The 27,970-nt window shown below is 39.2% G+C and overlaps 1 protein-coding gene across 3 annotated transcripts; it reads right to left on the bottom strand.

The window, feature by feature from the left end:
• Nucleotides 1-5,176: 5,176 nt before the first annotated feature.
• USP38 (ubiquitin specific peptidase 38) lies at nucleotides 5,177-27,758 on the bottom strand. Of its 3 annotated transcripts, XM_048074964.2 has the most exons (10): nucleotides 26,945-27,758; nucleotides 26,334-26,469; nucleotides 20,629-20,758; nucleotides 20,287-20,388; nucleotides 17,844-18,002; nucleotides 16,549-16,742; nucleotides 15,827-15,920; nucleotides 14,876-14,982; nucleotides 12,462-13,806; nucleotides 5,177-7,998 (listed from the first exon to the last, which is right to left on the bottom strand). In XM_048074964.2, exons 1-10 carry the CDS (start codon nucleotides 27,627-27,629, stop codon nucleotides 7,837-7,839), a joined length of 3,114 nt encoding a protein of 1,037 aa, XP_047930921.1. In that variant the 5' UTR covers nucleotides 27,630-27,758; the 3' UTR covers nucleotides 5,177-7,836. The 3 variants fall into 3 exon arrangements, with proteins under 3 accessions (XP_047930921.1, XP_013053296.1, XP_013053297.1); XM_013197842.3 differs by lacking the exons at nucleotides 26,334-26,469; nucleotides 26,945-27,758 and adding an exon at nucleotides 24,542-24,626; XM_013197843.3 differs by lacking the exons at nucleotides 20,287-20,388; nucleotides 20,629-20,758; nucleotides 26,334-26,469; nucleotides 26,945-27,758 and adding an exon at nucleotides 19,974-20,150.
• Between the last annotated feature and the right edge of the window lie 212 nt (nucleotides 27,759-27,970).

Below are 27,970 nucleotides of genomic sequence, written 5' to 3'. Positions count from 1 at the left end.
CCATAGCACCAAGAGAGAGAGATTAAGGAGATGAGCTGAGTTCCAAAGCAGCCTTGTCAAATAACCAGTTACAATCTTACTTGATGTTTGTTTCAACTTGTAGCCTCATTAATCATTCACAACTGGAGAAGAAAGACTGATCACTATGTATTAACTGTATTAGATTAATATCCAGGAAAATCCGAAGTTCCAAAAAGTGTTCCTCCAAGCCTGTGGTCAAAGAAAATCATCTTTACCTATGAGTACACTAATGTCTGTGGCATATGAACAGAGGGTACATCTCAGACCAAGTGTACTAAAAATGTTGCAGTCTTTCCATATATGCCTTCCATCTCTTAACACACCCTGTGAGACCATAGGAGCAGTACATGTGCTCTTGTAGGCTGTCATGTAGGGTCATACTGACAGGACCTTGGATCCCCATTTCAGGAACAGATCTTACTTCCTCAGAAAGGCTAATAACTGCTTTGAAGAACTTAACTACTGTTTGCTTTCTATTCCACTTCCTCAAATTTTTTATTATCCTCACACATGCCTTTACTCACATCAATCGCCAAATGTGGAATACAGATGACAAACCCAAATGATGAAATCATCCCCATAGTTCCTCTCAATACTATGGCCAACTCCTTTCCCCAGTGAATTCTGCGTAGCTGCTGTTTCCATTGTTTCATCAATACAACACACCTTGGAGCCCCGGGATTTTGCAGCTCAGCGAAAAACTAGCAATTCCTACTGAAGCCATTTTTTTTTTAAATTACAATTAGGTCCTTTGTTACATTAAAGCTTGATCTGTCCTTTACCTTAGCAGGTAGCAGATTCAAGTTACTCAAAGCAAAACTGAGACAGCTCAGGTCAAGGATAATTCTTCAATTAGCCTGAATCGGTCTTGCATGAAGGGGAGGTTCCCACGATTTTATCCTCACACACCAGTACCAAGCTTCATCTTGAGACCACATAAAGGCATGTGTTTCTAATGCCAGAGGGAGGTGTGGGCAGCCAACTAGAGGAGACTCAGCTTCATAATAAGCATTGCAAGGGTAGCCCAAACCTTTCCCTTCCTTCCCACACAATTCACCACCCAGGAGTAATTTACAGACTATTAACTGGCCTGTTAATTGTTTGAGTTTCCTAGGTATTCTTTCAGTTAAGAAAAAAAAACAAAACTTGCTTTCAACTTGCAGTCTCAGGAAACTTGAGGAGAAATACAGAAGAAGTTGAAAGCAGTCTCTAAACTTTGTCTTTATAGGCAGCCTAAACATTTGTGCCGTAGTTTTGATCTTCATTGAGAACTGCTGCATTTCAGCCAATAATAATGCTCTTCAGTAAATGCTCAAGTGGAAAATGATTTAAACATATCTGCAGATTTAGATGATGTTCTTGACCCAATGAACAATTCTGGCAGACACCTAATGAAAAACCCACAAGCCAAAAAAGCCTCCTCCCAAGTTTAGTTTGTTCTTCCTCTCCATGAAGAACACAAACCAGTGCAATCTACAGTTTGTCCTCAGTTGGAGTTCAGCTACAAGTGATGTTTGATCTCAATTCAACAAGTACTTAACAATAATGGTTTGTGTTACATGTTGATACCGCCTGAAAAAATACAAAGGCTGACCCTTTCCTCAAATAGGACAAGCATAGTATGCATTGCTAACATGCATTAAGACAACTCAAATGAAACATGGTTATATCACTGCAACTGAAATACATGTGAAATTCAGCTAATGCCAGTACCTGTTTCTCCGGATCTGTTTGGCTTCATAGAATCATATAATATCCCAAGTTGGAAGGGACCCATAAGGATCATCGAGTCCAACCCCTGGCATCACACAAGTGTACCCAAAAATAGGATTAATAGGACCTGTCCACTTTTTACTTATTTTCCGTATTTGTGTGCTTCTTCAAGCTGAGATTTATAGATTTACCATTCTAGAAAAAAGTGCCACTTAAAATTTACTAGAACATTGATCTTTGCTCTCAATTGAAACCCATGAAAAATTAAGATACTTTGAGATACCCTCTGAGACACTAAAAAAACATTGACTTGTTTACACAATCCAATACATGTACAATAAAACAGTCATTTGCCCCATCCATTTCTTAAATGGATAAGAAATAGCATTAAATATTTGTGCCAATTTACAACAAAATTTAAGAACAGGCACACTGTGAAAATAAACCCAAGACATACATTGCAGTTCAGCAGGGAAAACACCATGAAAAACAGCAAGAAAATTAAATAACGTTCTTCTATGAAGTTAATCGTTAAGTACTGCAATTCTTTAGAGTACACTTGAAAACGAATGAGTCAGTTGAAAAATGATACTAACCTTTAAAGCCAAGTACTAACACTGTCCTTTGTCTGGCGAGGGAGATGCCCTCTCCTCAGAACTGGAATGGCTTGGCATCTCTGCAAAGCACTTAAGACTGACACCTCTTTTTACGTCATTTAATGCACACTGTAGGAAAATAGATTGTGAAACTGTTAACAGGCCTTGCATCAAATTTTATAGCTCAGAATAAAGCCAAATCAAAAACATGGTCAAGCAGTGTAATGTAATGACAGGAGTCTATGCTCACAGACTAAAAGAAATTATTATGATCAGGTCAATTTTGATGCCTGTTCACATCAAATTAAAAGACATTTTAAGACTACAGCTTGGAGCTGTAGTCTCTAAGTTCGGGTGCATGCAGCTCAGGTGGTGCACAAAATCCACTTGGGAGCAGGAAAAAGGGTTTTGTGCCATTGATAAGTACTTGAAAATATTTTTTCATCTTTAATCATTTTTCAGTGTCTGTTCTTATATACATTATAAAATGTCCACACAGAATATATAAGCATTATATATAAACTGTGGAAGGATTAGGCTCAGATAACAACACATTATTGACAGTATCTACCCTTTGGTGAAATTACACTGAAGTTACACTGTTATGGCAGATACTTGTGAAACTGTCATCAAAACGTATGCGACTGCTAAATTAGTTAGGAGCCATCCTTCCTTTTTGGTAGTGTGGTAGTGCTGGGGCCAGGCTAAAACACTTCTCCCTCACTGCTCCTGCCTCACTTCCCACACGCCACCTCCATGTACAGCTACTCCAACCCTGGGGGCTGCTCCCCGCAAGTGCCAGCCTGTCAGCAAGGACAGGGTCCTGATTTACCTGCTCCATGTGTGGAGGTGTCCCTGAGGGGGCTGGGGACAGGACACGCAGTACAGCCCCACCTCGGGCTCCTCCTGCTGCAGGCCCGAGGACAGGCCTAGCCCCTCAGGCACACTGAGGGAGTGCCATAGGGCTGGCTGCCTCTGGCTGCTCAGAGTGCAGAGGGGATGGTGAAGGTCCCAAGTGGCCACCAGCAAGGCAAAGAGCAGCTGCTCTTCCCCTTGGTGTCTGAGGCAAACACCCAGCAGCCAGGCCAGTGTTTCACACCATGTGGTAGCGTGCTGCTCAACCAGAGAGCAGCAGCAGACTGTGTGTTTTGACACGTCTGATTCCAGCACAACTGGTTCCTAATAATCCACTACATCTTATTACTTGCACTGGGAAAAAAAAACGAATAAGAACTGCATAACCTGAACCCACATACTTGCTTAGAATCCAAACTTAGAAATAATTCTGTTTGAACTAAGAAAGCAGGAGCTTGTATTTAAAAGAGTTCTTTATTACCTGTGCTTCACTCTGGCTGAGTTTGTTTTCCCTTTGATACTTTCATTCAAGCAAAAGTAAGAGTGAAATGGGAGGGAGCACGCATTGTAAAAAAATAAAGCTATGTGTGGTAATCCAGTGGTGCATCACATCACAGCTGACATATAGGTCACAGCTGGAGCTCAGCTCAAGGGCCAAGTCCCTTTGAATCACTTGCTGAAACATGGGTACTCATTAGTTCTGAAGTCCCAATAAGCTTCACGTTTTACAGAAGCCCCAAGTAGCTTCCCACTATTTTTGGTTCTTAACTGTTATATTTGACCTGATACCTATATGATTTTTAAAGCATTATACTCTAGCTACAAATTTAGTTTAAGGTGTACATATGACAACCATCTGTAAAGAACACGAAAGCTTTAAAGTTTATCTATTCCAACCTCTTGTTTATATCATAGATCTTTTCTTCACTCATTGAAGAAGTACAATAATATTACTAATTTTAAATTTGATCACAGCCTACTGAGGCCATCAAGTGCTACAACCCATTACATCCTACTGTAGGCTATTACCAGGATAATCAATCTTGCATTAGAAACTGAACACATCTCTGGATCACAGGCCTGCCTAGACTCCACTTTCTATTACTTCACTTTTATGCCTCATTCCACTTTATCAGAAACCAAGTACAGCCAACATTAAGCACTCAACCTTTTTCATTGCTACTGTTATGCTGTGCTTCAGTATTCCCTTAGTTTACACTTGCCTCTACTCTGAGCCTTAAAAGCAAAATTGGTAACATCAAGACCGGAAGGCCAAGAGAAGAAAAAAGCTCTAGGGGCCTCTGGTTTATCAAGTCTAGTTGCCTACTATTCAGACACTGCTTTGCATTTCATTTCTTACACAGATATACTTGGCTCTTCCTTCAAAGCAGGTCTCTGCCTGTAAGGCTGTTCCAGAATTAGTCCCAGCAATTAGGAAATTTCCAATCTAAGACTTATTCACACAAAGTCTATACTTGCTTTTGTTCTAAGAAACATTTGGTCCACAGTGCTTCTACTCTTCGCTTATTATTTGTATTAACAAGTATCCTTACTTCATAAACAATTTTTACTGATACAGAGTTAAAAAAAGAAAAGGCTTACCCATGAAATCAAACTTCCAGAGGACACGAGATATCTAACTTTCCTGAGTAGGCAAACAAGGGGGGAAAAAAATAACAAGAGCTGGCCATAAGTTGTGATTCTTTTAGCTATCCAAATAAAGCTTTTCTCTCCTCATTCTGAATAAACAGATTCACAGATATTGTAATCACTTATTATGCTGGTGACACTCACAGGAATCCACTATAAAGTTCCACATGAAAAACTATAGAAAATGAACTGCATGGAAGAAAGTTGATACAACTTCACTGACCATTAAAACAAAGACCAAAACACAATCTCTTAGTATAAGGAAATATGATTTTTAAAAGACATACCATCCTTGAGTTTGGTACAATAGTATATCCTTCAAGAAAGGAAACAACAAAAAGTATGCTTCAGAAATAGCATTATGTATTTTGTATCTTTCTACTTATTCATCTCAGATGGAAAGCAAATTAAGAATGGAGCCATAAAGGTCAATAAACAAACCATCCAGCATTCAGTCACAGACAAACTGAAGTACCATATGTACATAGAATGAAAGAACAATGTCCAGAACATGCAGTGCCATTACTGTAAACAATGAAAATCTGTACAGTTCAAAGTGAGAAACACTCCACTTTCACTAGCTTTATTGAAACCTTCCACATTAAGGTATCCATCTGCCTACGAGGGTTGTCAGGTCAACGGGCAGACTTGCAAATAGGTATTTTGAGTTTAAAAATCTATCTGTAAAACCAAAGTAACTGCATCAACAGAAGTCAAGTAAAAAAGGAGATTTTCAGTTTCAGACATACCATCATTTTACACTTAAGGAGATCCAACCCTATGGCATTCCTCTGACAAAGCTGCCATATTTAACATCTAAGTTAGAATAGGCCAACAAGAGCATAGAAAGCCTTCTAAGAGCTCATGAAGTAGATATAGTACAATAGGTATACAAGAGTCATACCACACTTTCTTTTTTAGGTGGGATACATAATTTGCATTTTTGCTTTGAGAACGTAAAAACGAGATTGACCTTTACAAAACTGATTTCATATAGAGTAAAAACACTTGCTCCTGCTTTTAACTTCTAGTGTCTTAAAATGAACAGTAAAGTGATAAGTAGAGAGAAAATGCTCCCACTGTAACACAAATAGACAGCTTTTTATAGTGTCCTTTCCATAATTTGGAAGAGCAAAACAATTTACCTGTCATAAGAACATTTTGAAGCCAGAGCCAACTGGCAAAGAAACCCAAAAGGAAATTAAAAAAACCTTCTTGGACTGAAAGCTACAGAATTATAAGACAGAGCGAGCTTTCAAGACAACCTCACCCAAACTGAATGAGAACATTCCTCACACTGGTCTCATAACATCCCCCATTTCTGCAGCTGAATCCCCTGATTTAGAGACCTACAACTGAGGCAGCAATGAAAGCACAGGTCAAAGCTGAGGTACTACAGTCAGAGCTTGAAACCTACTAAAAAAATTAAGGTGACCTGCCCTAGCCTTCTTGAGCAGTAACATGAACCTATAGCAGAGCAAGTAACACAGTTTTAGTGATAATATAAAAATAGTTTGCAAGCTAAGATACCTTACTATGGACTAAAATCCAAATATTCGATATTATATGAACAATTTGTTTTAAACTCATTTAATGCTTTTTAAAGGCATTTTCTGAAAAAAATTATACAGTTAAGCTAACACCTGCCAGGTTTGCATGCTTTTTAAGGATACGCTTTGTCACTTAATATAAAAACACAGCAAAACAGTGCAGAATCTTGTAAAAATACTTTAAATAAATTTACACTTCACTATAAGATTATTCAAGTTAAGAATTTATCACCATATTCAGTGTAATTCCATTACTTCTGTTATCCTCATTGCACATTAAAAACAAAGCTTCTGTTTCTGCCAAGACTAACAGAACAAGCCCGCAAACATTGCTCCATAGACAATGCCATTTTGGTCTTCTGCATACACTTAAAACCTGAACTCACCAGAAATTTCTCTATAAGCAAAATCAGAAGGCCAAACTTGAAAGGACTCTTAGAAGCACAGATCCTCAGCAAGGATCAATACAGGTAGCCTTCCTGCTATTTCAGAAGTATAGCTCAATAAATACGACCATCTTAACCAACTAAGTCACTAGGTTTAGCGTTTTGAATCAAAAATAATGGAAAAAACTTACTGCATTTCAAACTACCAGATTTTTTTTTTTTTTTAAATTTCTGGAAGCCTAATAACTTTCTAAACCCAGATTGATTTCTAATACTGAAAAAAATTGACTAACATATTGTCCCTTTTCTGCAGCCTCAGAAAGTTGTTTTTAAGTTACAGTACTGCAAGGCACATACAGAATCTCTTTCTTTCAAATACACAGCAGATATATTCCCTGAAATAATTTTAAAATTCTCAAAAAATTAGAAACACTACAAAGTTAACTTCTATTTAAAAACATTGTTCCTACACAACATGCACTTTTGGAAAACATCTTAACAAATATTTATATGTTTTTCTTCTTTACATTTATGCTGGAAATGAATATTTTTTAAAGTATTGTAGCATGTCACATCTTAAGTTATTGCCTTCATTATAAGATTGCATCATATTTACAAATCATAAAGGTATCAGATTTGTTAATAAGGTGGGGTGGGAAACTATGTATGCAGTATAACCCATCCAAAATCATTTCCACATAAAGCAACACCATCAGAGTCAAAAGGAACTTTCCTCATTCAGTGGATAAGGATAATAGAAAAAGATGTACATGCACTTGTTGAGTTTAATGCAGTGTCATTAAAAACTACTTAAAAATCTCCACTTAGACTTTTGGGCAAGTGTTTCTTACCATAAAAGCAACTGAATTTTTAAGAGGTAGTTTTTTTCCATTATGCGCTTATTTATTTCAAATAAAACACAAGCAAAAAAACCCCAACATTTGCTTTTGAACAAGAATCAAGTCTCAAAGCTTGGTACAATATATGACAACGTTCCAAAATTTTAATTGTCCTCAGCATTACCGGGCTGCTTCGGAACCAGTGTATTCCAGGTCGTCTTCGTAGTCAAAAGACTAATCTACCAACAGTACTGAACCCACCCCCTCCTCCTCCACCTGCTGGTCCACAGCTTCCCGGGGGATCGTTGTCATCAAATCCATTGGGGCGGAAAGAGCACGAGGCTGAAGCAGCTTGAAGTGCTTGTGTTCGAGCACTAAGCTCTTGCTCCTGAAATGAAAGAAAATGGACTATAAAAAATCCAAGAAGCATTTAATTTCTTGTAAATTAGTAAAAACAGCTTTAAAAGCAACATCCACTAGCTCCTGGACTCTAAAGGCTGAATGGTTACCTTGTTGAAATCCAAGCTGAAGGCGACATCCACAGCCATTCCCACAGGTACAATTTTGCTGAACATGATTAAGTGTATGTGAATCATAATTAAATCCATTTAAGTTTAAGCTAGAAACATTGTAAAGTTACACGGGATGCTTCTAAAGGATTAGACTGCTGATCAAAAGCTAACGGAACATTAAATTGATACACACTTCCCATGAACTTTCATCCCAGAATTTTTAAGATGCCCTTGTTCTCGGTTGCCAAACTGAAATGCAAAACCTTTAAATCAATGTTATTTATTTTAAGCCCACAATTTCATTCCACTTAATCAATTGCATCAATGAGCAACATACTCAGATAAAATGCAACAAGACCAACAAGCGTTCAGTTTCCATTCCATGTGGACTTTTAACTTCCAACAGTTACTGTGATGCTAACCCTGTATTAACATGAGTAGGTCTCCACAACTCTTAAATACTCCAGAACACGAATGAGAATCAGCTGCAGGAAAACCCAAGGAAGAAGTACCTGCATTAGAAGGAGAGGTAAGAAAGCATAGCCTCCTGCCAGCTTGGTTTACAGGTGCGCACCTCCATGGCTTCTGAGCTGTCTAATAACAGGATTAGCATAGGCTCTTCCCTCAGAGATAACATACATTTTCTCTCTCCAGCTAGTTTCACAAACTTTGCAGTAGCTTGTGGCTAAGTATCCCTTTCTCAAATTGGCCAAGAGCCTCAAAAGTCAAGGGAAGGAAGTCAGGAGTAGGGTTCTTGAAGACTAACAATAAAGATTAAAAATAAAAGCTCTACTTATTTCAGAAACAAAAAGAGAGCATTTAGGTGCTAAGGATCACACTGGCAGCCTTCACATGACAGCTGGTCATTTCACACCACCATCTTCAGGCAATAGCAAGCCATTCTCACAGGATTTTCATAATCACGATGATCACCTTCAGTTGTTCCTTTTCTTCTCCACCACCTCCTGGTGAAAGCAAGGAATGGAGCCAAGAACCTAAAAGACTGTTACACTACCATGAAAGCGCTGAACAGACTTATCCATGCACTTTTGTAAGTGCTAAAAATAGCATGTATAGATTTAAACTGTGGGACAGTTTTCTGTCCTCTTACAAAAACACAGCCTAAGTATGAAACTATTTTGCGCTACCAAAAACCATACTAATTTCCATAACCATATAAAAGATTTTTAAAAAGCTGTCAAAACAGATATGCTGGCCACTGTCCTTGAAAGACAGTATTATACAGTCTCCAACGGTATGTGGATTCTTATTCATCTGTTAACTATACCAAAGAAAGACTACTGAATACCTACGGAATACAAAACTTACTTTTCATACCAGAAACCAACAGGAATTTTGATTTAAGTAGCAGGATTTGTGTAAATTGCCTGGTTAGTTGAAAAAAGCTGTTTAACTTCAGACAGAATGTCTCCTCAAAGCCTAACAGTGGGAAAACTGCTACACTGCACCTTGGCTGGTTTTTCTTTTTTGCTGAAATGTTAGTAACATGTTTGTTTTAATGCAGCAAGGAACCAAACCAAAAAAAGTTTTCCTTACTCCCTCCTCCACAGAACTCTTATGGCAACTTCACACTCCTTAAAACAAGGTAGTTGAGTTTTATCTAGCAAACTGGATTAAAAAGAATATAAGCATCAGCAATAGGTCTGCAGATTACCTGATATTAAATAAAAGTGTTATTTTTGGCTACCAATTTCAAAACATCTTAAATCTGAGTGTTTTTTTTTTTGGTCAGATTTAGCTGCAATGGAACTTCCTTTTCTGCAGTTACTAGGTTATTTCATGCTTATTTTGGATTATGCATCTTTCACAATACAGATCACAACAATCTATTATGAGACTTCCTTGCAGAGGAGATGAATCCTGTTTTCACTACTACCAGCAGTGACAGTCACTAACAGCAACACCACCATATATTGCACATGACTTACGTGCAAGGGATGACTCCCAGCTCTGGAGCCCCACATCACTGCATCTCACTGGTTGCAGATCACAAGCCAGCAACAAGCAGAGCTTTTTATCAATTGCTTAAGAGAACATGCAGAAGCAGCCACAATGCACTGAGAATAGGATAAGCTTCACTCATGATCTAAATTCTTTGCTAGGGTGTATAAAACCATTTCCTATTATAGACAGGAGGCATCTCTATGCATGCATACACATGAGAAATACAGAGCAGTGATCAAATTACCAATTAAAGCTTCTTGACAGTATTAAGAACTACACCTTATCATTGCATTCAGTGCTAAAACAACTGATGCCTACTATGTCTAAATGTCTACCAATTTAAGATCTTTCATGCTTTATTCGTGTTTAATAGTTTGTGCTAACTGGGCCCATCTCTTCCTTCTCAAGGCATATGCTTACTTAATATTAGCCTGTATTAGCTGTTCTAAGTATAGCAAACACCACTACAGCTTCCACAATATCCTTGTTTCCATACAAAGCAAATGCTTAATGTTTTTAAACCAATTACATTTCTTTCCTGAAAAAGACCCAGATCAGTTAAGCAAATCTCAATGGTCACCATAGTTCTGCGGACTGAGAACAATGCAGAGCATTCCCCTCCTCCCCCCCAAAAAACCTTCCACTTGTTCTCAGAAAGCAATTTTTAATTTGTTTTAATTGGAGTGGGAGCTACTCATACTGCAGGTTATAATATTTGAAATGAAAATATTTTATCTTGTGGTCAACTGGTATGCAATAATAAAAGTAAAGCACTAGGGTAGAGGATTTTAAAAAACACCATGTTTCAAAAAAGTGAAGTCTTCCTCAATAGGAAAGTATATTTTTAACAGAATACTTGTTTGGAACTTCAAACACTGAAATTAGACTTCTCAAAAGTACAATAACCTAATTCAGAGGATCACAACACTAGACCTAATTTGAGAAAGAAATTAACTAAGCATTTTTAAACAGTCTCATTTAAACTGAGAAAAGGACAGGATCTCAAGAACTAAGAAGCTAATATGGAAGAATTCAGCACTTCAATGTGTGTAAAAGACTAAATTTTAAAAAGTAACAAAAAACACTATATATGCGGAAAATATCAACTTCTTTTCCATTTAAGGACACTTGAGTTCTAAGGGAAAGGTTTTCAGGACACTAATAGCTTAGAACCTAAAGCCAGCTTACATGAGATGACGACAATGCTTTACGTAATTTAAGCTACATGCTCTACAGAGAAAGCTTTAGTCTGGAAGACTATTCAGAACAATATTTGTGTCTGTCAAGTGACTAGGTTTTACAAAGTCACATTGATTTTCCTCCACTTCCAAGTGTACAGCAGTATTCAAAAAGACCAATTTAACTTTTTACTATGTTCCAGAAATTGACTCAAAATGGTCTTTAAAATATTAACTTAGAGAACCCCATTGAAGTTTTGAGTTTGAAGTTTGGTGATGAACACAGCCATATTTAAATGGAAAGAAATGAAAGCATTTCTGACCAAAAATATTATTTGGAACTGCTGCTGAAGAAGCTAAGCCTTACGCCACCCTGTATAGGCAAGAGGAGAGATAGCATATAAACAAAGACGGTTAGCACACAAATGTTTTAAGTAGTCAGAAAATAGCACCACAATTGCTGAAAATTGCTGAAAGTTTATCAAATACCTGTGACTATTATAAAAGATTCTCACAGCAAGATTCATCTGTTCTTTCCCAATCTGAACTTGACTCATTTTTCTAATTTGAGTAGGCCTATAACTCCCAGGAACAGCTTAACCCAAGGAACACAAAATAAAACACTTACTACTAGACAGCCTACACATAGCAGTGGTGCTCAAAACAAACCACATTTTAATGTGGAGCACAGCATTTTTTAAATAACAGCGATCTAAAACACAGCTACTACAAAAAGGGAGAGTTCCCAGAGGAAAAAAAAGCAAAAGGAAAGCAGAATTTAGTCACTAGCACTTGGTCTTCATTTTAATTGTTAGAGCATTTAGGCAATCGCAGTTGTATGAATGTCACTTGAAATGAAAACACGCTTAAGAACACTAAAAGTTAATATACTTCAGCCATTCTTGCAATTTATGAAAGGCAATGCAACTTAGTACTGTTTGACAAGCTCTTCCTGCATACTGTTACAAGTGGTTAATGGACCAGTTTAAACTATTTTCCCTTGTGCTTCCTGCCTAATGGTGACAGCTGATCAAGTTGCTAGACAGATTTCATAGTACAGGTCAAGATGGAAGACAGATTTGTGATTTACCAAGTTCACGTACCAGAATACTCAGAAGCTACCTTTTTTCTTTTTATTTAAGCTGCTTCTTGTGAGTGTTAAGGAGACCACTCCTGGCATACTACTTGAAACTTACCTGCAAGTATAGTTTGTTATCTTTCGTAATTGCATCCATGAGGTCTTTTTGCAGGGGAGGGTCTCCATTTACCCAGAGTCCATTTGCTGAATTGGTGTTGAAGCCACAGGTGTTATTTTGTTTTTTGTAAAAGAGAACATAAGCAGTGTCCTTTGGAAATCTACTGGTAATTTTCTGGACTGACTGAAATGAGGTAAATGTCACTCTGCTGTCATTGAACAGAAACCATTCTTTTGACATATCAGTGTCCAGCTCATTTTCTATAACAGTACAAGGACTCTCCTCTGCCAACAACTTATTTTGAGGACAAACTAAAGAGAGAGCTTTAGACTGATGACGCAGTCCTGAAGGCCCTGAACCAGTAACATTTCTAGCGTATGAATAGTAATGTCCACTTTCGGAGGATACGCCAGAGTGCACCACCACAGAGCTTAGCGTGTAGGGCACCGGCTGTGGACAGGACACTTCATCAGCACCAGAGGGCTTAAGCTTTTTAGCAAGATTTTCTCCAATATCAGAAACCTCACCATCAACAGACCAACCTCCTGAAACTACAGGTAGAGGCGATGTTGCTCTTTTGACTGGCAGTTCCAAAACAAGTGGCAGAGAAACATTGTCCAAGATCTTACGTCTTATATGACACTTTGGATCATATGAAAATCTCAGAAGAGTGAGAATGAGGTATTCAGGTTCCTCAATGATTTGCATAGTTTTCTCAGCATTCTGTAGAGAGGCACACTTTTCACAATAATATTTATTGTCTCCACTGAGGATCTCAGGTGCCAGAAAATAATTCAGTAAGTCTGTAACTGATGGGGTGTTTTTCCCTACTAGCCTCTGAGACATGTCCCTGTTTTCTTGACTTCTGTTGAGTTCAGAATTAGTCTCAGAGTTTGGCTCAGCAGAAAAATCTTTTGTGGTTCCTTCAATCGTAACTGCATCGCATCCACCATTTATTTCCAAGCTATTGAGAGGCGTTTCTCCAGCAGGAGTAGTTGCTGAAGTACTTGTTTCCACCCCACAGTCATCTTTCATTTCAGAACAGTCCACACATTTTGAACCAACATTCTCCAAGGATGCTGGAGGACAGAAAGCCAGAGAGAGATCTGTGAAAGCTTCTTCCTTTTGAGATGTGCTTTTGCAGTTCAAACAGCATATAGTAGTCTTCAGTTTCCCTCCAAACATTTTCTCTATGAGAGTTCTTTCTTCACTTCCCATACAAGGTGCTTCAGCAAATACCTGTGCTTTATGGACAGTTTCTTGTGTCTGGGACTCATCATTCTTCCTACTTTCAGGAGCCTTCGCTGAAGACAATGCTTTCAAGGTTTTCTCTTCTTCATGCAGCCTAAAGACAAAGAAGAAAGTCCAAGTAGTGGTACTGTTGTTCAAAGAAATACAGCTGCAACATCTGAGACTTCTTTCAAGTTATGCTAAAAAAATCAATGGTTAAGTGAATAGAAACATTAAAAAAACTGTTATCGTTCATATAAGCAAGCCAAACCATACAGTTCAGTACTACCCAGTGGACTATAAAGTGAACTATAAAGTGAAACCATAAAGATTTTTGTGCAAATTTTATACATAACTGAACACAATGAATACACTGTGAGAACCAGTATGCATTTAATAAAAATGTTGTTTAGTAGTTTATCATCCTAAATCAAGTCTCCATTTGACTTGTTCTTCATGTCAGGTTTTGTAAGAGAAGTAGTAGCTATTTATATAGTGCCAGACTACTTCTAAGGAAAAGAAAAGGTCACGATTTTCCACCCAAGAAAGTCAGAAACTGTAGTAAAAGTAATCCAAGACAGGGAAAAAAGGACACTTTCACAACTGAGATAAAATTCTCCAGAAGCACATGTCTAAGCATATTGCTTAAGCCAAAACTCAGTAAAAATACTCAGCATGCTGAAATTAAGTAAAGTTACAAATAAATTGTGGGTGTTATCTGTGTCACAGTTAATTCACTTGTTTATAAACAACTAGTTATAAAGGCATGTACATCTCTTTATTACTTATCTAATCTATACGGAGTATAGCTGCCTACACTAAGATGAAATTCCAGATCTGTGACTAAACAGCTTTCAGCAACCACATGAATTTTACAACAGGACCACAGCTAACATAACTAACACCCAACTTTAAGTTCACGTTTAAAAAAAAGAACATCACCACCAACACAACCTGCTTTAAATGGTGTGTAGAGAGGACTGTATTTGGACTTTATCATGGATTAAACTCATGAAGAAAAGTTTTTCAGAGACTACTTATGACAAACACAGTCAGGAGACAGACCCAAAATTCCCAATTTTCACTCATGCAATGGAACTATTAGATGACTGCTCCTAATAAGAAGCTCAGCATTATGTGATAGGGCTGTAGATTCCTACTCATTAATGGCATGATAACTGTACCTGTCTAGAAGGAACCGGAGATATTCTGAGCAATCCTGCTGGGATCGAGGAGTGAACCATGGTGGCCTGGAAGCCTCAAAGAAAATTCTAGGAGCATATGCCTCCCTCTGTTAGTGTACGAAATAAACAGACAATGAAATAAAAACTAAAACATTTTGTTATACCATTTTGATATGAACAGCTGGACTCTGAACCACTTTATGCTGAAGGAATTGTATGAAACATGGTACATTTAAACAATTTAATCATAGGAGGAGAAAAACAATTATTAGCCATTAGTTTTGTAGCAATCACCGCTAATACACAGAAAAGTAGTGGTTCCTGCAAATATTCTATGTGTAGGGAGCATAAGCCAGACATTAAGTTTAAGATCAAGTTAATGTTCTTGCTGGCAAGCTTGAAGAAAACATACTTCAGAAGAACGCCAGTATTTCATTAGTACCAATTTATTTTTAAGGTGATCCATCCTCATGACTTTTGCAACGAGTTTGTTGGTATTAATCCATGTCTTTTGTCTTCCTATTACTAGGAAAACACTTGGGTGTTTCATTTAATAAAGGTGAAATCAGAAGTTGAACGACATTAAAATTTAACGTAGAATTCACTATAGAACTTTATCCCATGAAGTTGCATAAAATCAACTGGTATATCAATTCAGGTCTTAGTTAATTTTTTTTTCCATTTTGCCTTGTGAAAGGAAACACGTTACAACCCATCTATAAAAACAGAACTTACTTTGTCATTTGGTTGTTCATAAGTGGATGTTCCACTTATCAAATAGATTACTCTAATTCCATTAATGTCATCTAAACACTTGGAGGCAGACTCATTCCCCTACAAATCTACCACATTTTATTTTTTATGTACTGTAGTGTACTCCCATGGCATGATGCCACTTCCTAAATTTTGGTATACAAATCTAAGCTTAAAAAAAATTGAAAGCTGTCATACCTGGGTATGGGCCAAGAATGCAAAAAGATGCTGCAATTTTCTCATTAGTGAATTACACCCATTTAGATTCAGAGATAAAACATGTCTTCTGAAACTGAAATAAGAAGTAGATGTTAGTTTCCCTCATAGCTTTCTAACAGCAATGCAGGCATCACTCCATCTCAAATTACTTCAGTTTGAAAGACAGCAAAACATACAACACTTTAACACTTCCCTTCAATCCCTGAATTCTGCTCTAGTGCAGAAGTGTGAAGCTACTGTACAGTAGGAGCTCATTGCACAAAGTCATTTCTTCATATATTTAAGTGTGTAAGATAGGACTCCCCAACACCCTCCCCCCCAACAGCTTCCAGATTGTAAAAAAAGCATCACCATGAAACTTTTAAAATATTAAGGAAAGCAAAGAAAAGAAAGGACCTGGAAGACAGACATTTAATTCTCATTTTAGACACTGAAGAAACGCATTGAGTCAGCGTTAAAATGCTTTAGTTAGTTCATTGCATATACATCTTTGACAATGGACAGAAAGGATGAGGATTTTTAACAGCTACAACTGCAGTTCCACAGAGATGGATTTTAGAAAAGCAATAAGCATCTAAGTGCAAAGAAAGTCACCCAGCCCTAGGCAGCTGACTAACCCAGGACATGTTTATATTCAATGAAAGGCAAGAAAACTGCAATAATCAATTTGCAATGAAAAGAGCCGGTAAAAAAGGGCTTACTCTGTAGCCATAAAAAGTGCCTGAATAACACTGTTCATGTAGCAAGTATTTCCCAGATTAATTAGACCTGTCTTCCCAGTTTCAGATTTTCCAGAAAGTCTAGATAGACAAGATGGCAAAGAACTGGATTGAGAAGTCCAGGCACTCTGACTGAGAATCAACTTTATCTTCTCCTCACTGGGTTTGGGCATATCCTACAAAAGAAACACACACATTTAATAGACTCATATATTTGCTTTTATTGTAGGTACTGCCACCCAGCAGTCTTTTTTTTTTTTATCTTCCCTTGCTCTTAACTTCTTCTTCAGGCTTTTGCCACCTCTGCTAGCCTAGCGTATACATGCTGCTATTGTCTTTGAAAATACTGACAGCAGAAATGTCTGGCAAGTCAAAAGCTAATAAAATGTCCTATTACAAACAACAACAACCAAATCCTTGAATCCTCTTCTTCAGGGCTTCTTTTGTCAACTAGCAAGTGACACGAATAAGGGACTGGTAGACACCTTTGATCTGCATACACACAATCCTTCCTGCCCCTCTAAACTACCTTGCAAATTCCATGCATTAATAGAACCTCAAAACATCCATAACCTTTTCTGGAGATACATTTCTGCTGTCAAATCAGAAAAAAAATTAAGAATGAAAGAGTCCGAAATAGTTGAAGTGAAGTTGATAGGGGGTTTTTTAGGCTTCAAAACATTTAAGTGAAATACCACTGTTATAAAATCAAGCAGTAACACCCTGGTTTATGACTTTTTCTCTTAAGTAATTAAAAATATGTATTATGTAAATTAAACATTGTCTCAAAAAAGCAAAACTTGGCTTTGAAACAGTATAGGCCAGTATCCTTTACCAACAGAGGCATGCAATACTGACTGCACTATTAAGATGTAGTGTTTACTTGGAGTTTTGGAAATAGTGAGTGAATTATGCCATTTCAAGTACCCCTCAGCCTGAACTTATATTTGAATAGTTACAGCTTCTAGTTTGAGTTGAAATGCATTGTCTAGAATAAACCTTGCAAAGACATTGTTAGGTACACGAGGCTAAAGAAATTAGATTATGTTTTTAATAAAGGCTCTAATTACGGACTTTTCTTAAAGGTTGTTACAATCATCTCCTGGACAATCAGGACTTTTTTTTTTATTTCAAGTAGTTAGAATCAACAATAGATTATGTGGTTAATTCATTTTTCCTAGTCAACGTTCTAAACAATTTAGATCTGTCAGATTATAGCTTTCGTGTTTGGGAAAACAAAACAGGAACATCCCACCATCTTTGCATTCCTAATATACCTTAATAGCTTCCAGAATGGGTTCATAGAGCTCTGGAAAACCTGAATAATGATACATCATACAGTGTATCAACTCAGTCAACTGCATCAAAAATGCTGTACTGGAAGGTAAACCATCACTTTTGAAGGAGTGAACCAAGCTGACCACGTGTGGCACAACCTAAAGGATGGAAAAAGAAAGTATTAAACAGCAATTCAATTTTCAAATTTTTTCCTACAGACAACTTTACTGTTTCCACACCCTAAATGGCAGGGAATGTTTTGTTCTTAAGGTTACAAGTGATTGAGAAACAGTGACCAGAAAAACGCATGCATGATTCTTTACCCATGACAATTTTCAAACAGCACAATTAATCATTCAGTGCTGCCTTCCGCTCATATACCAAATTTTGGAACTTCATGAACTCAGAAGATGCATGTCAAGTTTTTAAACAGTCATGTTCAAAGTACTCGTTTTATTAATGATAATAGAACAAACATTTTGCTTTTGTGCCACCACTAACAGCTCAGTATCCTGTCCTAATTTCATACATAGAGTTTTTAAAAAAAAGTCTCAATTTTTCTTTAACAGAATCTAATGCTTGGTATCTGAAGCAGGTAAGGTGTTCATCTGATTTTATTTAAGGAGACGGAAACTGGTTTGCAGCTCCACCTAGTGATAGAACTGGGCTCAAACCAAGATAATTTATCACAAGCTAAAAAAACTAGCATAGGAGTAGTAACCTATTTGGGAATTAGTTCAAATTCATTACTGCTTTAAATTCATTATAAAAACAATGTTTAGTCTAACTCTTTCCCCCTCTTCAACGCAGTTCTGTCTGTATTTTTAATGTAAAAAGTCTTATTTGTTAGTCTTCAAACATAAGAAGTAGAAAGTTATTTCAGTGTGGGCCCTAGGAGTAGGGACTTACCACTGAACCGAAATATTTTGGACACTTTTTTGTTTCTAAGTGATCAAATGGGATTAACTGTGGAAAAAAATGGATGCAATCATTTCCCATCACGAACAGCTAAAACTGTTCTGCAGTAAAGACGGAAAGTATACAAAAAAGTAAGAATGCCATCATTTTAGGCAAGTACATAAGTTACATGAACCAGTATACTTGAAAACACCAAACTAAGAGGGGCCAGGCGCACAATACTCATTTGTCGCTTTCTCAAATAGCAGTTGTTTTGTAAGTATAAATATTTTTATATCTCAGAAACAAACTCTACTCTTTTTGCAAGCAAGATATCTACTCTTTGAAAACAAAAATACCAAGATAAATTATTGTATGAACCACATAGTCACCAGTGAAAGCTGCAATTAAAAGTTTCTCACTTCACAAACACACATACACAGCAACGACTATGCGTCAACTTCCAAGAATGAGACTTGCATAAATTAAACCAAAGATGTGATAATTTTGTACAGACAAGCCATGTGGGAAGACCAGAATGTAGAAGTCCAAAGGTCTAATTGAGAATCAAAGTCTTTCTTATGGCACACTGCATAATAGTCAAAGTTACACTTGGTATATATACAGAAGCACCACTTTTGGCTGAAGTTGAACTAAAGTGTCATACTCCAGAACAAACTGTGGTTGAGTTACATATTTTAAGTACAACAGAACATTCTTCGAGGACTTCAAAAGCAAGTCATCACTTTTGTTATTAAAACAAGTTTAACAGGCATTAAGACAATTACTCTGACACCAATGAAAGCAAAGCATTTGAGATCACTTCAAGCCTAAGAGCCCTGGGGACAGCTTAAAGAAACTGTGTGCCACGATGTTGTTATAATCAAACCTGAAAGACCTATATTTCACTTAAAAGCAACTTCCAGCTAGGCACTGAATTTGAGGAGAGGGAAGGTGTTATACATCTTGCTGTACGAATGTAAACAGTCATTGTCATAACCTAATACCTACTGCTTTAACTGGTGACTTGTATTTTGAGAAGTGGCCATTAAAAATAGCGCCCCTCAGGTTGCACACACGTATGTCACAATCACATAACTTTCTTAAACTGAACTACTTGCTCTTGCACATCTATCCAGGGCAACTAGGTCATATATAGCAGGCAATGTAACTGGTTATCTGTTTTCTCCAAACAGTTGTGCCTGAAAGACCAACCCACAGCCCAGCTTTACCTGTAGACTTCACACCATGTGAAATGTCATTCTAGAAGTACATAGTCAAAGACAGAATGTGGTCCCCAGATGCTACTGCCAGAAATATGTACATACAAGGAAGAACAAAGCATTGTTTCCAGTTACAGATTGAGTTGCTGAACCTGGCAGCTAGAAAGCCTAGTGGCCTGTAACCCACAGAAATCCGATTCCGGAACCTTGAAACAAAGATGAAATCCAAGCACTTCAATTCCGTTTCTCTTTGCGCCCAATTTAAAAAGCCCATATGAATTACATTTCAAAACAACTGAAAATCATTTGATCAGTAACTTACCAAATGAAAAGCTTCTGGAGAATGTTGGAAACTAAGTAACATGTGGGAAAGGACAGCAAGGGCACCAGGCCTCACTAGAGGAAACCAAAGTCGATTAAATACCTAAAAAAACAACGAAACATTTATTTTCAGTAAATCTAGAAAGCGAAATTCTAGTAAAAATGTAAACAGACTTGGAAATCCTCAACCATTTGAAACAAAGTTACATGTAACCGTAAGTTACAAGTTTACATAATCCATGCAGGACAATAAAATAGTGTATAACAGCTATGCAATTGCCTGTTGTTGCTTCTGTTACAAATTGCTTTCCTTCTCCTTCAGTTTTGTTCTTTTCCAACATACCAACTCAATCTTTAGCAGAGTGACATCAATAAGGATAGTAAATTTCTGGACTGCAGCTAGTCCTTTCAGCAGTGCAATCACCCAAGTTTCTACGTGCTGAGCCAGAGGCCAAGACAACCAGTCAATCATCCTGAAAGATAATGAAAAATGATTTAGTAAAATAAACCAACAAAACAAACAATATGCCACATGATTTTGACCTCAACAAAAACATTCTATACACACACGCTCACAAGAAATAACAGAAGGGTATTAGGAAGTCGTAAGATAATTTTGGTTACATTTCCACAAATTTATTGCTATATAAACAACTAATACATTAAATAGATAATTAAAAATACATAAACATAAAATTAAGTATTACATATTTTTGTATTCAAAAAAAAATGAACTCAGTTTTTACAGACATTAAGATAAAATTTTTATTTTGTGGCCGAAACAACTGAAAATGACAAAGTGCTTGTAATTGGCAACCAGCCCTCCTACAGCATTTACCACACAAACCAGAACAAAACTGACTACTACGTTAAAAAAGGCAAAATCTAGTAACATTAAGTACTGCAGATGTTACAAAGACCTTATAATAGCTATCAGCAGATCAGCAGCCTATGGTCTACATGTGCCCCAAAAGGAAGAATTTCGATACAGCTACGAAACAAGTAAGTGTGAAAGGAATTTAGCTGTGCCTAGGAAATACAATGAAACATATGCAACAAAGGGCTGAAAACAACCTCCTCCTATCCTTTTAAATTAGCAGACAATTTACACTGATACTCAAGGCAGACAGGCATGTTACTTGAAGCAAGTCTAAGACACAGACGCTATCATAATGCAATGCCAGCCAAAACTTGATTTTTTCCCCAGTCCCCTCCCCTAAAGACTCAACTCCAAAAAGTTTTGGATTATCTTTAGTTTTCCACAAGATCTCCTTCTTCAGACTAGAAAAGTAGCACTAACAGACTAGTAGAAAAAATTTCTTTCACCATGAGCGTGGCCAGACATTGAAGCAAGGTCTGCAGCAAGGCTGTAGCACCTCCATCTGTGCAGAAAGCTCTTAACTGGAAAAGGGCCCTGAGCAACAAGGTCTGACTCTGAAGCAGGATTGGACGAGACTACCTCCAAAGGCTGCTTTCAATCTAAAGAAGGCTACAATTCTGTTCTATAATTCAGTGAAAAAGGGAAGTTACAAGTCTATTTCTTCGTTTTCACAGAAAAAGCTCCTCAAATATTAATTTTTTTTAGGAGTTGAAGTTCTAAGCAGAGCTGAACAGATTACAAGTAACCAGTCTAGCAGTCAGCATCACTATGAATAGGTTCATTTAGCAGGCTTCTAGCCTATTTAACAGAATGAAGAAAGCACTGAAAAGACATGGACACTATATGAATGTATCCTGCCACACACTACATATCCAAAAGGTTTTACATATTACTGTCTCCTGTCATCAGCAGCCAAAAGGAACAAAGAGAATCTAATAGTTTTAAGCAGTCCTATCTTCCCTGTTTTGATTTGCAATGTAGAAGAATGCTAACATGGCACAGCTGCATAGCTTCTTTTGGATAAGAGGTATCTCATAAGCACTACACAGAAAGGGAGCACAAGCTGCTTTTCTTTTTTGCTCCAAGTACAAAGTTGTAGCAAACTCAGACAAAGTAAACTACTGACAGGGGAACCAATATCAAATTACCTAAGATCTTAGAACTTCTAGCATTTAGTTTCAAGTCAGTTTCAGTCATCTGAAACCCAGACAGATGAATTTTATGGTGAAGAATTGCATGCAAGGCTTTCTAAGAGAATTTATCAACACAAGGAGTCTGAAAATCATCTGCTACCCATGCCACATGGCTTGTGGTGATCAATCTGAAAGAAAACAGTCACATCCTATGGTCTTCCTGGCAAATGAAGTACTCCAAACTGAAATCAGGGTTTCAGTCCTAAGATTGCAAGCTAAAAGTGTTTAGCAATACCAGACGTGTATTGCAGGCATGCTGTATTACCATAAAAAAACAACAACTTTTACATCTAGTTTGTAAGTTACATCTGAAAAACGTGTAGCACACAAACATCTCAAAATCCATATATCTTGCAATTAGGAACTACTCATATACATGACATTGGAAGGCTTCTTTAAGATAATCATTAAGGCTGTCTTGTGTTTTTTTTTTTGTTTACTTTAAGAATCAAGTACAGATCTACCTGTATTTCTTCAATATCACTACAAAACACTTGGAAGAAACATGCCAACAGTATTCTTTGCTCCGAATTTACATAAAGCTCCCATTTCCTCAGGATGTTATATTAAAATGTTTTTTGTGAGCAGCCTTTTCATATGCTTTATAAAACGAGGAATCCAATGTAGGCCAAAACTCCTTTGGCTTGCAAAGAATTAACATTCACCTAAAAACAGATCACTACGTCTCATACCATCGTGCTCTTCAGCACCCACCCTTCAATTTGTAGACTTGGTACTTTTCAAAGTGTGACACACTTTGTGTAGGTGACACAAAGACCTGCAAGGTCGATTAGACTAATGACAGTATATTCAATTTTCTTAATTAACTTTTTAGGTAACTAAAGAGTGTTTCAATAGAGCCCTGTTTCAGAACAGTGGTTATAATGTATTCTGGTTACCATCCTGCTAATATATGCAGTTCCAGCCACACTTATTCTCAAACTCCAAATGAAAGACACTACTTTTGGGCAGAAGCTGGGGCTCCTTGTGTTTCATCCCAACACTCTGGTCACAAGACTTGCCATGTTGCTTCACCTCTATTCAGTATAATTAACTATTAAGCTATTCACCACTATTACTAATAGGTCAATAGCTACCATTTGAGTATGACTAACCTTGCGAAGAAAAGGCTCATTGTCCATGTAATTGATACACATCAATTTTGAACAAATTCAACTCCCATCCTTAAAATCTATTTCTGCTATTGAAAGTTGAGCTGATGTTCTTAAGACAAGAAACAAAAGCCGAAAGAGGACATGGGTAAGCCTGCAGACATGCTTAGGACTGTCCTTAAAAACAAAATCTGGGATCTGGTAGGTTATGATACACTCTCAGGTTACTAGATAGTCTCTGCTGCACTTCCTCAGTTGCTACTGCATTTTAACACAAAGGCAGATGCTAATATGGGACACGGTGATCATGCATAAACATGGAAGATTTTTTGTTTGACCAAAAGAACATCCTAGAGGCCCTGAGAGATCCTTCTGCCTCATACCACCCTATGAGGAACAGGCCTGTTACCCATGTGTGCCTAACCACAATAGTATTTGATATCTCTGGAAAAAATAAAATGTTGATCTCTGCATCCTTAAACAGTAACTTTTTTTTTTTTTTTGCAAAGATATCTTCTTAGCACTATCAGACAAACACTCAATGGTGCAAATCTCTCACATTAGAAAAAAACAATAAACACAAAACAACAAAGCTCAAATTACTCTGCATCTTCCCCCCCCCTCCCCAAAAAAAAAAACTTTACATCTCTTACATCTTGACCAATGGGACAGAGGGCCTGGTCATACCTAGACATTTTCACTCTAACAAAATTCAGTTTCTCTTAATGATATTTGGGGCACAGTGCAAACAAGAAGCATGATTCTTGTTATACTTCTGAATGCGGCTAACAAACTTACTCTGAAACCTCTGAAGTAAACCCTCAAAGCAGTCATACATCCCAGAGGACACTCAACAACTTCCTGCTTCTCTGCATTGATGCTTCAGGTAAGATTTAATGAGGCAGCTGAGTCAATTATGAACACCTCAGTGCCAAAAAACAGCACCCTTTCTTATACTCATCTGTACATGATATAACACCCCTCACCCCAACTGAATTTATCTGCTGATTACCCATTATTTACTAATCTGTACTCAATTTTAGACAGGCTATGCAGTGTCATGAAAGTTACCCTTAGGAACCAAGTAAACAGGCCTCTAATTTGCAGTCTCAAAGCCCTGGTGACTCTCAACACAGGCTTTGAGATGCCTGGAGTTCTGCACCTCCTGGGAATGATGCAAGCCTTATGACAACATGGCCATTCAGTGCTCCAGACATTCCAGCAGCATTACCTCCTTTGTAAGAGCACTCCTTTAAAGCAGAAGGGAGCAAGTAATTACTGCAAAGGGTAGCCAGAGGTAGAAAACAAAACTGGATACAACATTGACACAACAGTATCTAAAAACCAACAGTAACAAGGGGTTCCCAAACAGTCAGTCCTGTGACTGTAGAACGAGACTCTTAAATGTCAAGCATTTGTTCCATGAATAAGGCAAGTAAGACTGCACAGCCCTTTCAAAAGCAAGATGAAAACCAGAGCTAGTATTACAAGGCAGCTCTTACTTGATAATAGCAGCTCCTATTATACCCTAAGCTCAGCACTGCCTTACTTCCCTAAGCAGAGGCATACAGAGAAGCCATTCTAGAAGTACAATTATACAATCCCATTGTGTTGAAGCAGGTAATAAAACTAAGTATTAAAATTACACAAACATGAAAATCAATCACCAGTATATTACTGGCAAGTTATTAGTACGCACAAAACCTTCTGAATTTCTCAGCTTTGAATTTTAGACTGGGCATGCGCCTTTGTACAAGTCTGTTCAGTCAAGGTGATTCTTTTAAAGTCTCTAAACACCAGTATTAATATTATGCTTTCAAATGACGTACAGCTTCCCAATTTCAAGTCAACACAATGACTATTTTCAGAAACAACCTCAGTATTTCAGTAAGATACACATAAGTACTATACTGTAGGAATCTAAGCGCTATACTACATTCACATGGATGTAGTTTGAAAACAGGATACTTATACAGTATTAAAAGACAATACAATACAAATTTCTAAAAGCTTCCTATTACACTGCTTTACTCATCTTTCTGTCTGGGCTCAACACAAGCTTCCTCCATAGACTGTAAGAAGACAGTAAAGATCACCAAGGTCTTAATTTTTCTCTAGTTGTCACCTTTCTACAGATACTAGCCAAGACAGCAATCTGAATCAATGTTCACAGTGCTATTAAGCTTGATGTGCAATCATGTCTATATTATTGACAGGAAGTACACTATGCAATTGTTTTTACATCATTGCCATTCTTCCATCATTTTGACAACAGTCAAACTTGCGGAGACTTGAGCGAAGATGTAAACAGAGGCTGTCACCTACAAATCCTACTGAAAAGTCATAAAGATAGCTAAGCAGAAATGAGTAAATATCATTTCTGATTCCTCTCTTTACAGATGGAGAAGAGGTGAGAGAGACAATCTACATCTTGGAAAAGTGGAAAGGCTAATCTTCAGAGAACAAGGCCTTATTTCTCAGCTTGACAGTAAGACCCGTCAAGTTTCCTAGTTTAAGCTGTCTCCCATCAAGTGGGATACCTAAAAAGAATATATAATTTAAAAGCAACACAGGTGGCTTCCTCTTAGTTTCTGCTCATACTTCCTCTTCATTCTGTCCTAGCAAAGTGTGACAAAAAAGCCATACTAGCAATGAAGGCAGTAACCTTAAACTGAGACCTTGCTGGTAACATCCCAGGTATCAGCAATATAAACAAGTTTAACATGACAAACAGTGTAACTTTGAATGCCATCTTAGAAGTGTCCTCATACCTTGTTTTATTTTTTTTTTTAAACTGAAGCAAGAAATAACTTCAAAAAAGGCAATGTCAACAGTGTTCCCCCTTCCCAATGAAATACGGTACCTGCACAGCGCTTGAGTCATACTTGCATCTTTCACATTCGGATCTGTAGTAAGGCTCATGATGAGTACTGTAATCATCTGTAATGGTATGTGCTGCACAAGACTTGCCAGTGCAACCGAGGGTTCAAATGAAGTATCTGCAATAGTTCAACAGGCCATATTGTAAGAAATGAACAGAAATCCCCGCAGGAAAACTACACTTGATTTTCGCAACGGCTTGACTGCAGCTGTGAAGTTTTGAAACAAGTCTAGCCTAAACCTAACGTTATATTGACACAGGGTGGAATGAGAGAAGTTTCAATGGGTTAAGCACACGAAGAGCGCTGAATTACAGCGCCCTTTGTTCATTCAGTATCTGCACAAGACAGTGACAACCTGCCAACTTCCTCCCCCTCTCCCTCCACTGCGGTGCCATACGACTGCTTGGTGTGCTGGATGTTAACGTGAGCCCTGCACAGCTATTTCGCATGCTCTTTCTCAGCAACCCCTGGCTAGCCGGAGTGCCTGCGGCCAGACACCGCATCCTAGCGCTCTCTGGGTGCCAGAGGCGCCCGCCGCGGGACCTCCGCGGCCCCTTCCCTCCGCTCCGCCCCTCCCGGGCCCGGGGCTCACCGGCGGCCGAGATGACGGCGAAGAGCTCCTGCAGGGAGGGCAGCAGCGTGTCGGGCTCGGCCTTCCAGACGCTGCGCAGCAGCCCGCTCACCTGCGTCACCTGCGAGACGTAGAGGCGCAGCTCGGCCTCCCGGCTGCCCTGGCTCTGGAAGTGGGCGATGCTGCGCACCAGCTGCTGGCAGAAGGCGAGCGAGAGCTTCCTGCCGCGGGGCAGGCACTGCGGGAAGTCGCCCAGCAGCTGGCAGAGGCGGGCGCAGAGCGGCGGCGCCGGCCGCTCGCACACCAGGCGCAGCGCCTCCACCTGCAGCAGCTCGAAGAGCTCCAGCACCGAGGGGCAGCTCATGATGAGGCGCAGCCCGGCCTGGATGTAGTCCAGGATGGCCGGGTCGCGGTTGCTCAGCTCGCCGTAGCCGCGCTGCAGGAGGCCGAGGACGAGCCCGCGGTCGAAGAAGGCCTCGAACTCGGCGCGGTGGTAACGGCCGTAGGCCTCCAGCACCTGCCGGCCCACCTGCCGCTGGAACCGGTCGGGGCCCTGCAGCACCAGCCGGGTGCCCAGCGCGAACATGGCGCGGCACTGCGCCCGGCTCAGCGGCGTCTCGGCCAGCTCCACCACCCGCTGCACGATCACCCGCTTCAGCGGCAGCGGGTGCGCCGAGCTCACCAGCCCCTCCAGGATCTTGTCCATGGCGGACGCCGCCAACGCATCGGCCGAGAGGCGGCGGCGGCGGCGGACGGATAGGAGGACCGGCTCGGCACCGGGCCTCGGCGGGGGCCGCCGCCGCCGCCTCCCCGCGGCCCTGCCGCCGCCCCGGCGCGCTATGCCGCCCCGCCGGCTGCCGCCGCCGCCCGCCCGCCCGCTGCGCCCCCCCGCCGCTCGCCCGGGCGGCGCCGCGGCCCCAACGGAGGCTGCCGAACGCTGCCCCCCGCCCCCCCCCCTCCGACCCGGAAGCGGAGCGGCGCAAACGGGAAGCGGCGGCGGCAGGACGCGGCGCAAAGGCCGTGCCGCCCCGCCCCGCCTCCCCCCCC

Source organism: Anser cygnoides, chromosome 4 (genome assembly GCF_040182565.1).
Source record: "Anser cygnoides isolate HZ-2024a breed goose chromosome 4, Taihu_goose_T2T_genome, whole genome shotgun sequence".
NCBI lineage: Eukaryota > Metazoa > Chordata > Aves > Anseriformes > Anatidae > Anser > Anser cygnoides.
Note: the sequence above shows the minus strand (reverse complement) of the source record. Positions and strands in the feature narration are given on the sequence as shown.

What these genes read in the sequence shown, in the direction of transcription:
- USP38 (XM_048074964.2), bottom strand. Translation starts at nt 27,629, where the DNA reads ATGGACAAGATCCTGGAGGGGCTGGTGAGCTCGGCGCACCCGCTGCCG. An exon ending in CTCCGGTTCCTTCTAGACAG is followed by an intron (nt 13,807 to 14,875) that starts GTACAGTTATCA and finishes CTTTGTCTTTAG; the next exon opens with GCTGCATGAAGAAGAGAAAA. An exon ending in ATAACAAACTATACTTGCAG is followed by an intron (nt 7,999 to 12,461) that starts GTAAGTTTCAAG and finishes CTTTCATTTCAG; the next exon opens with GAGCAAGAGCTTAGTGCTCG.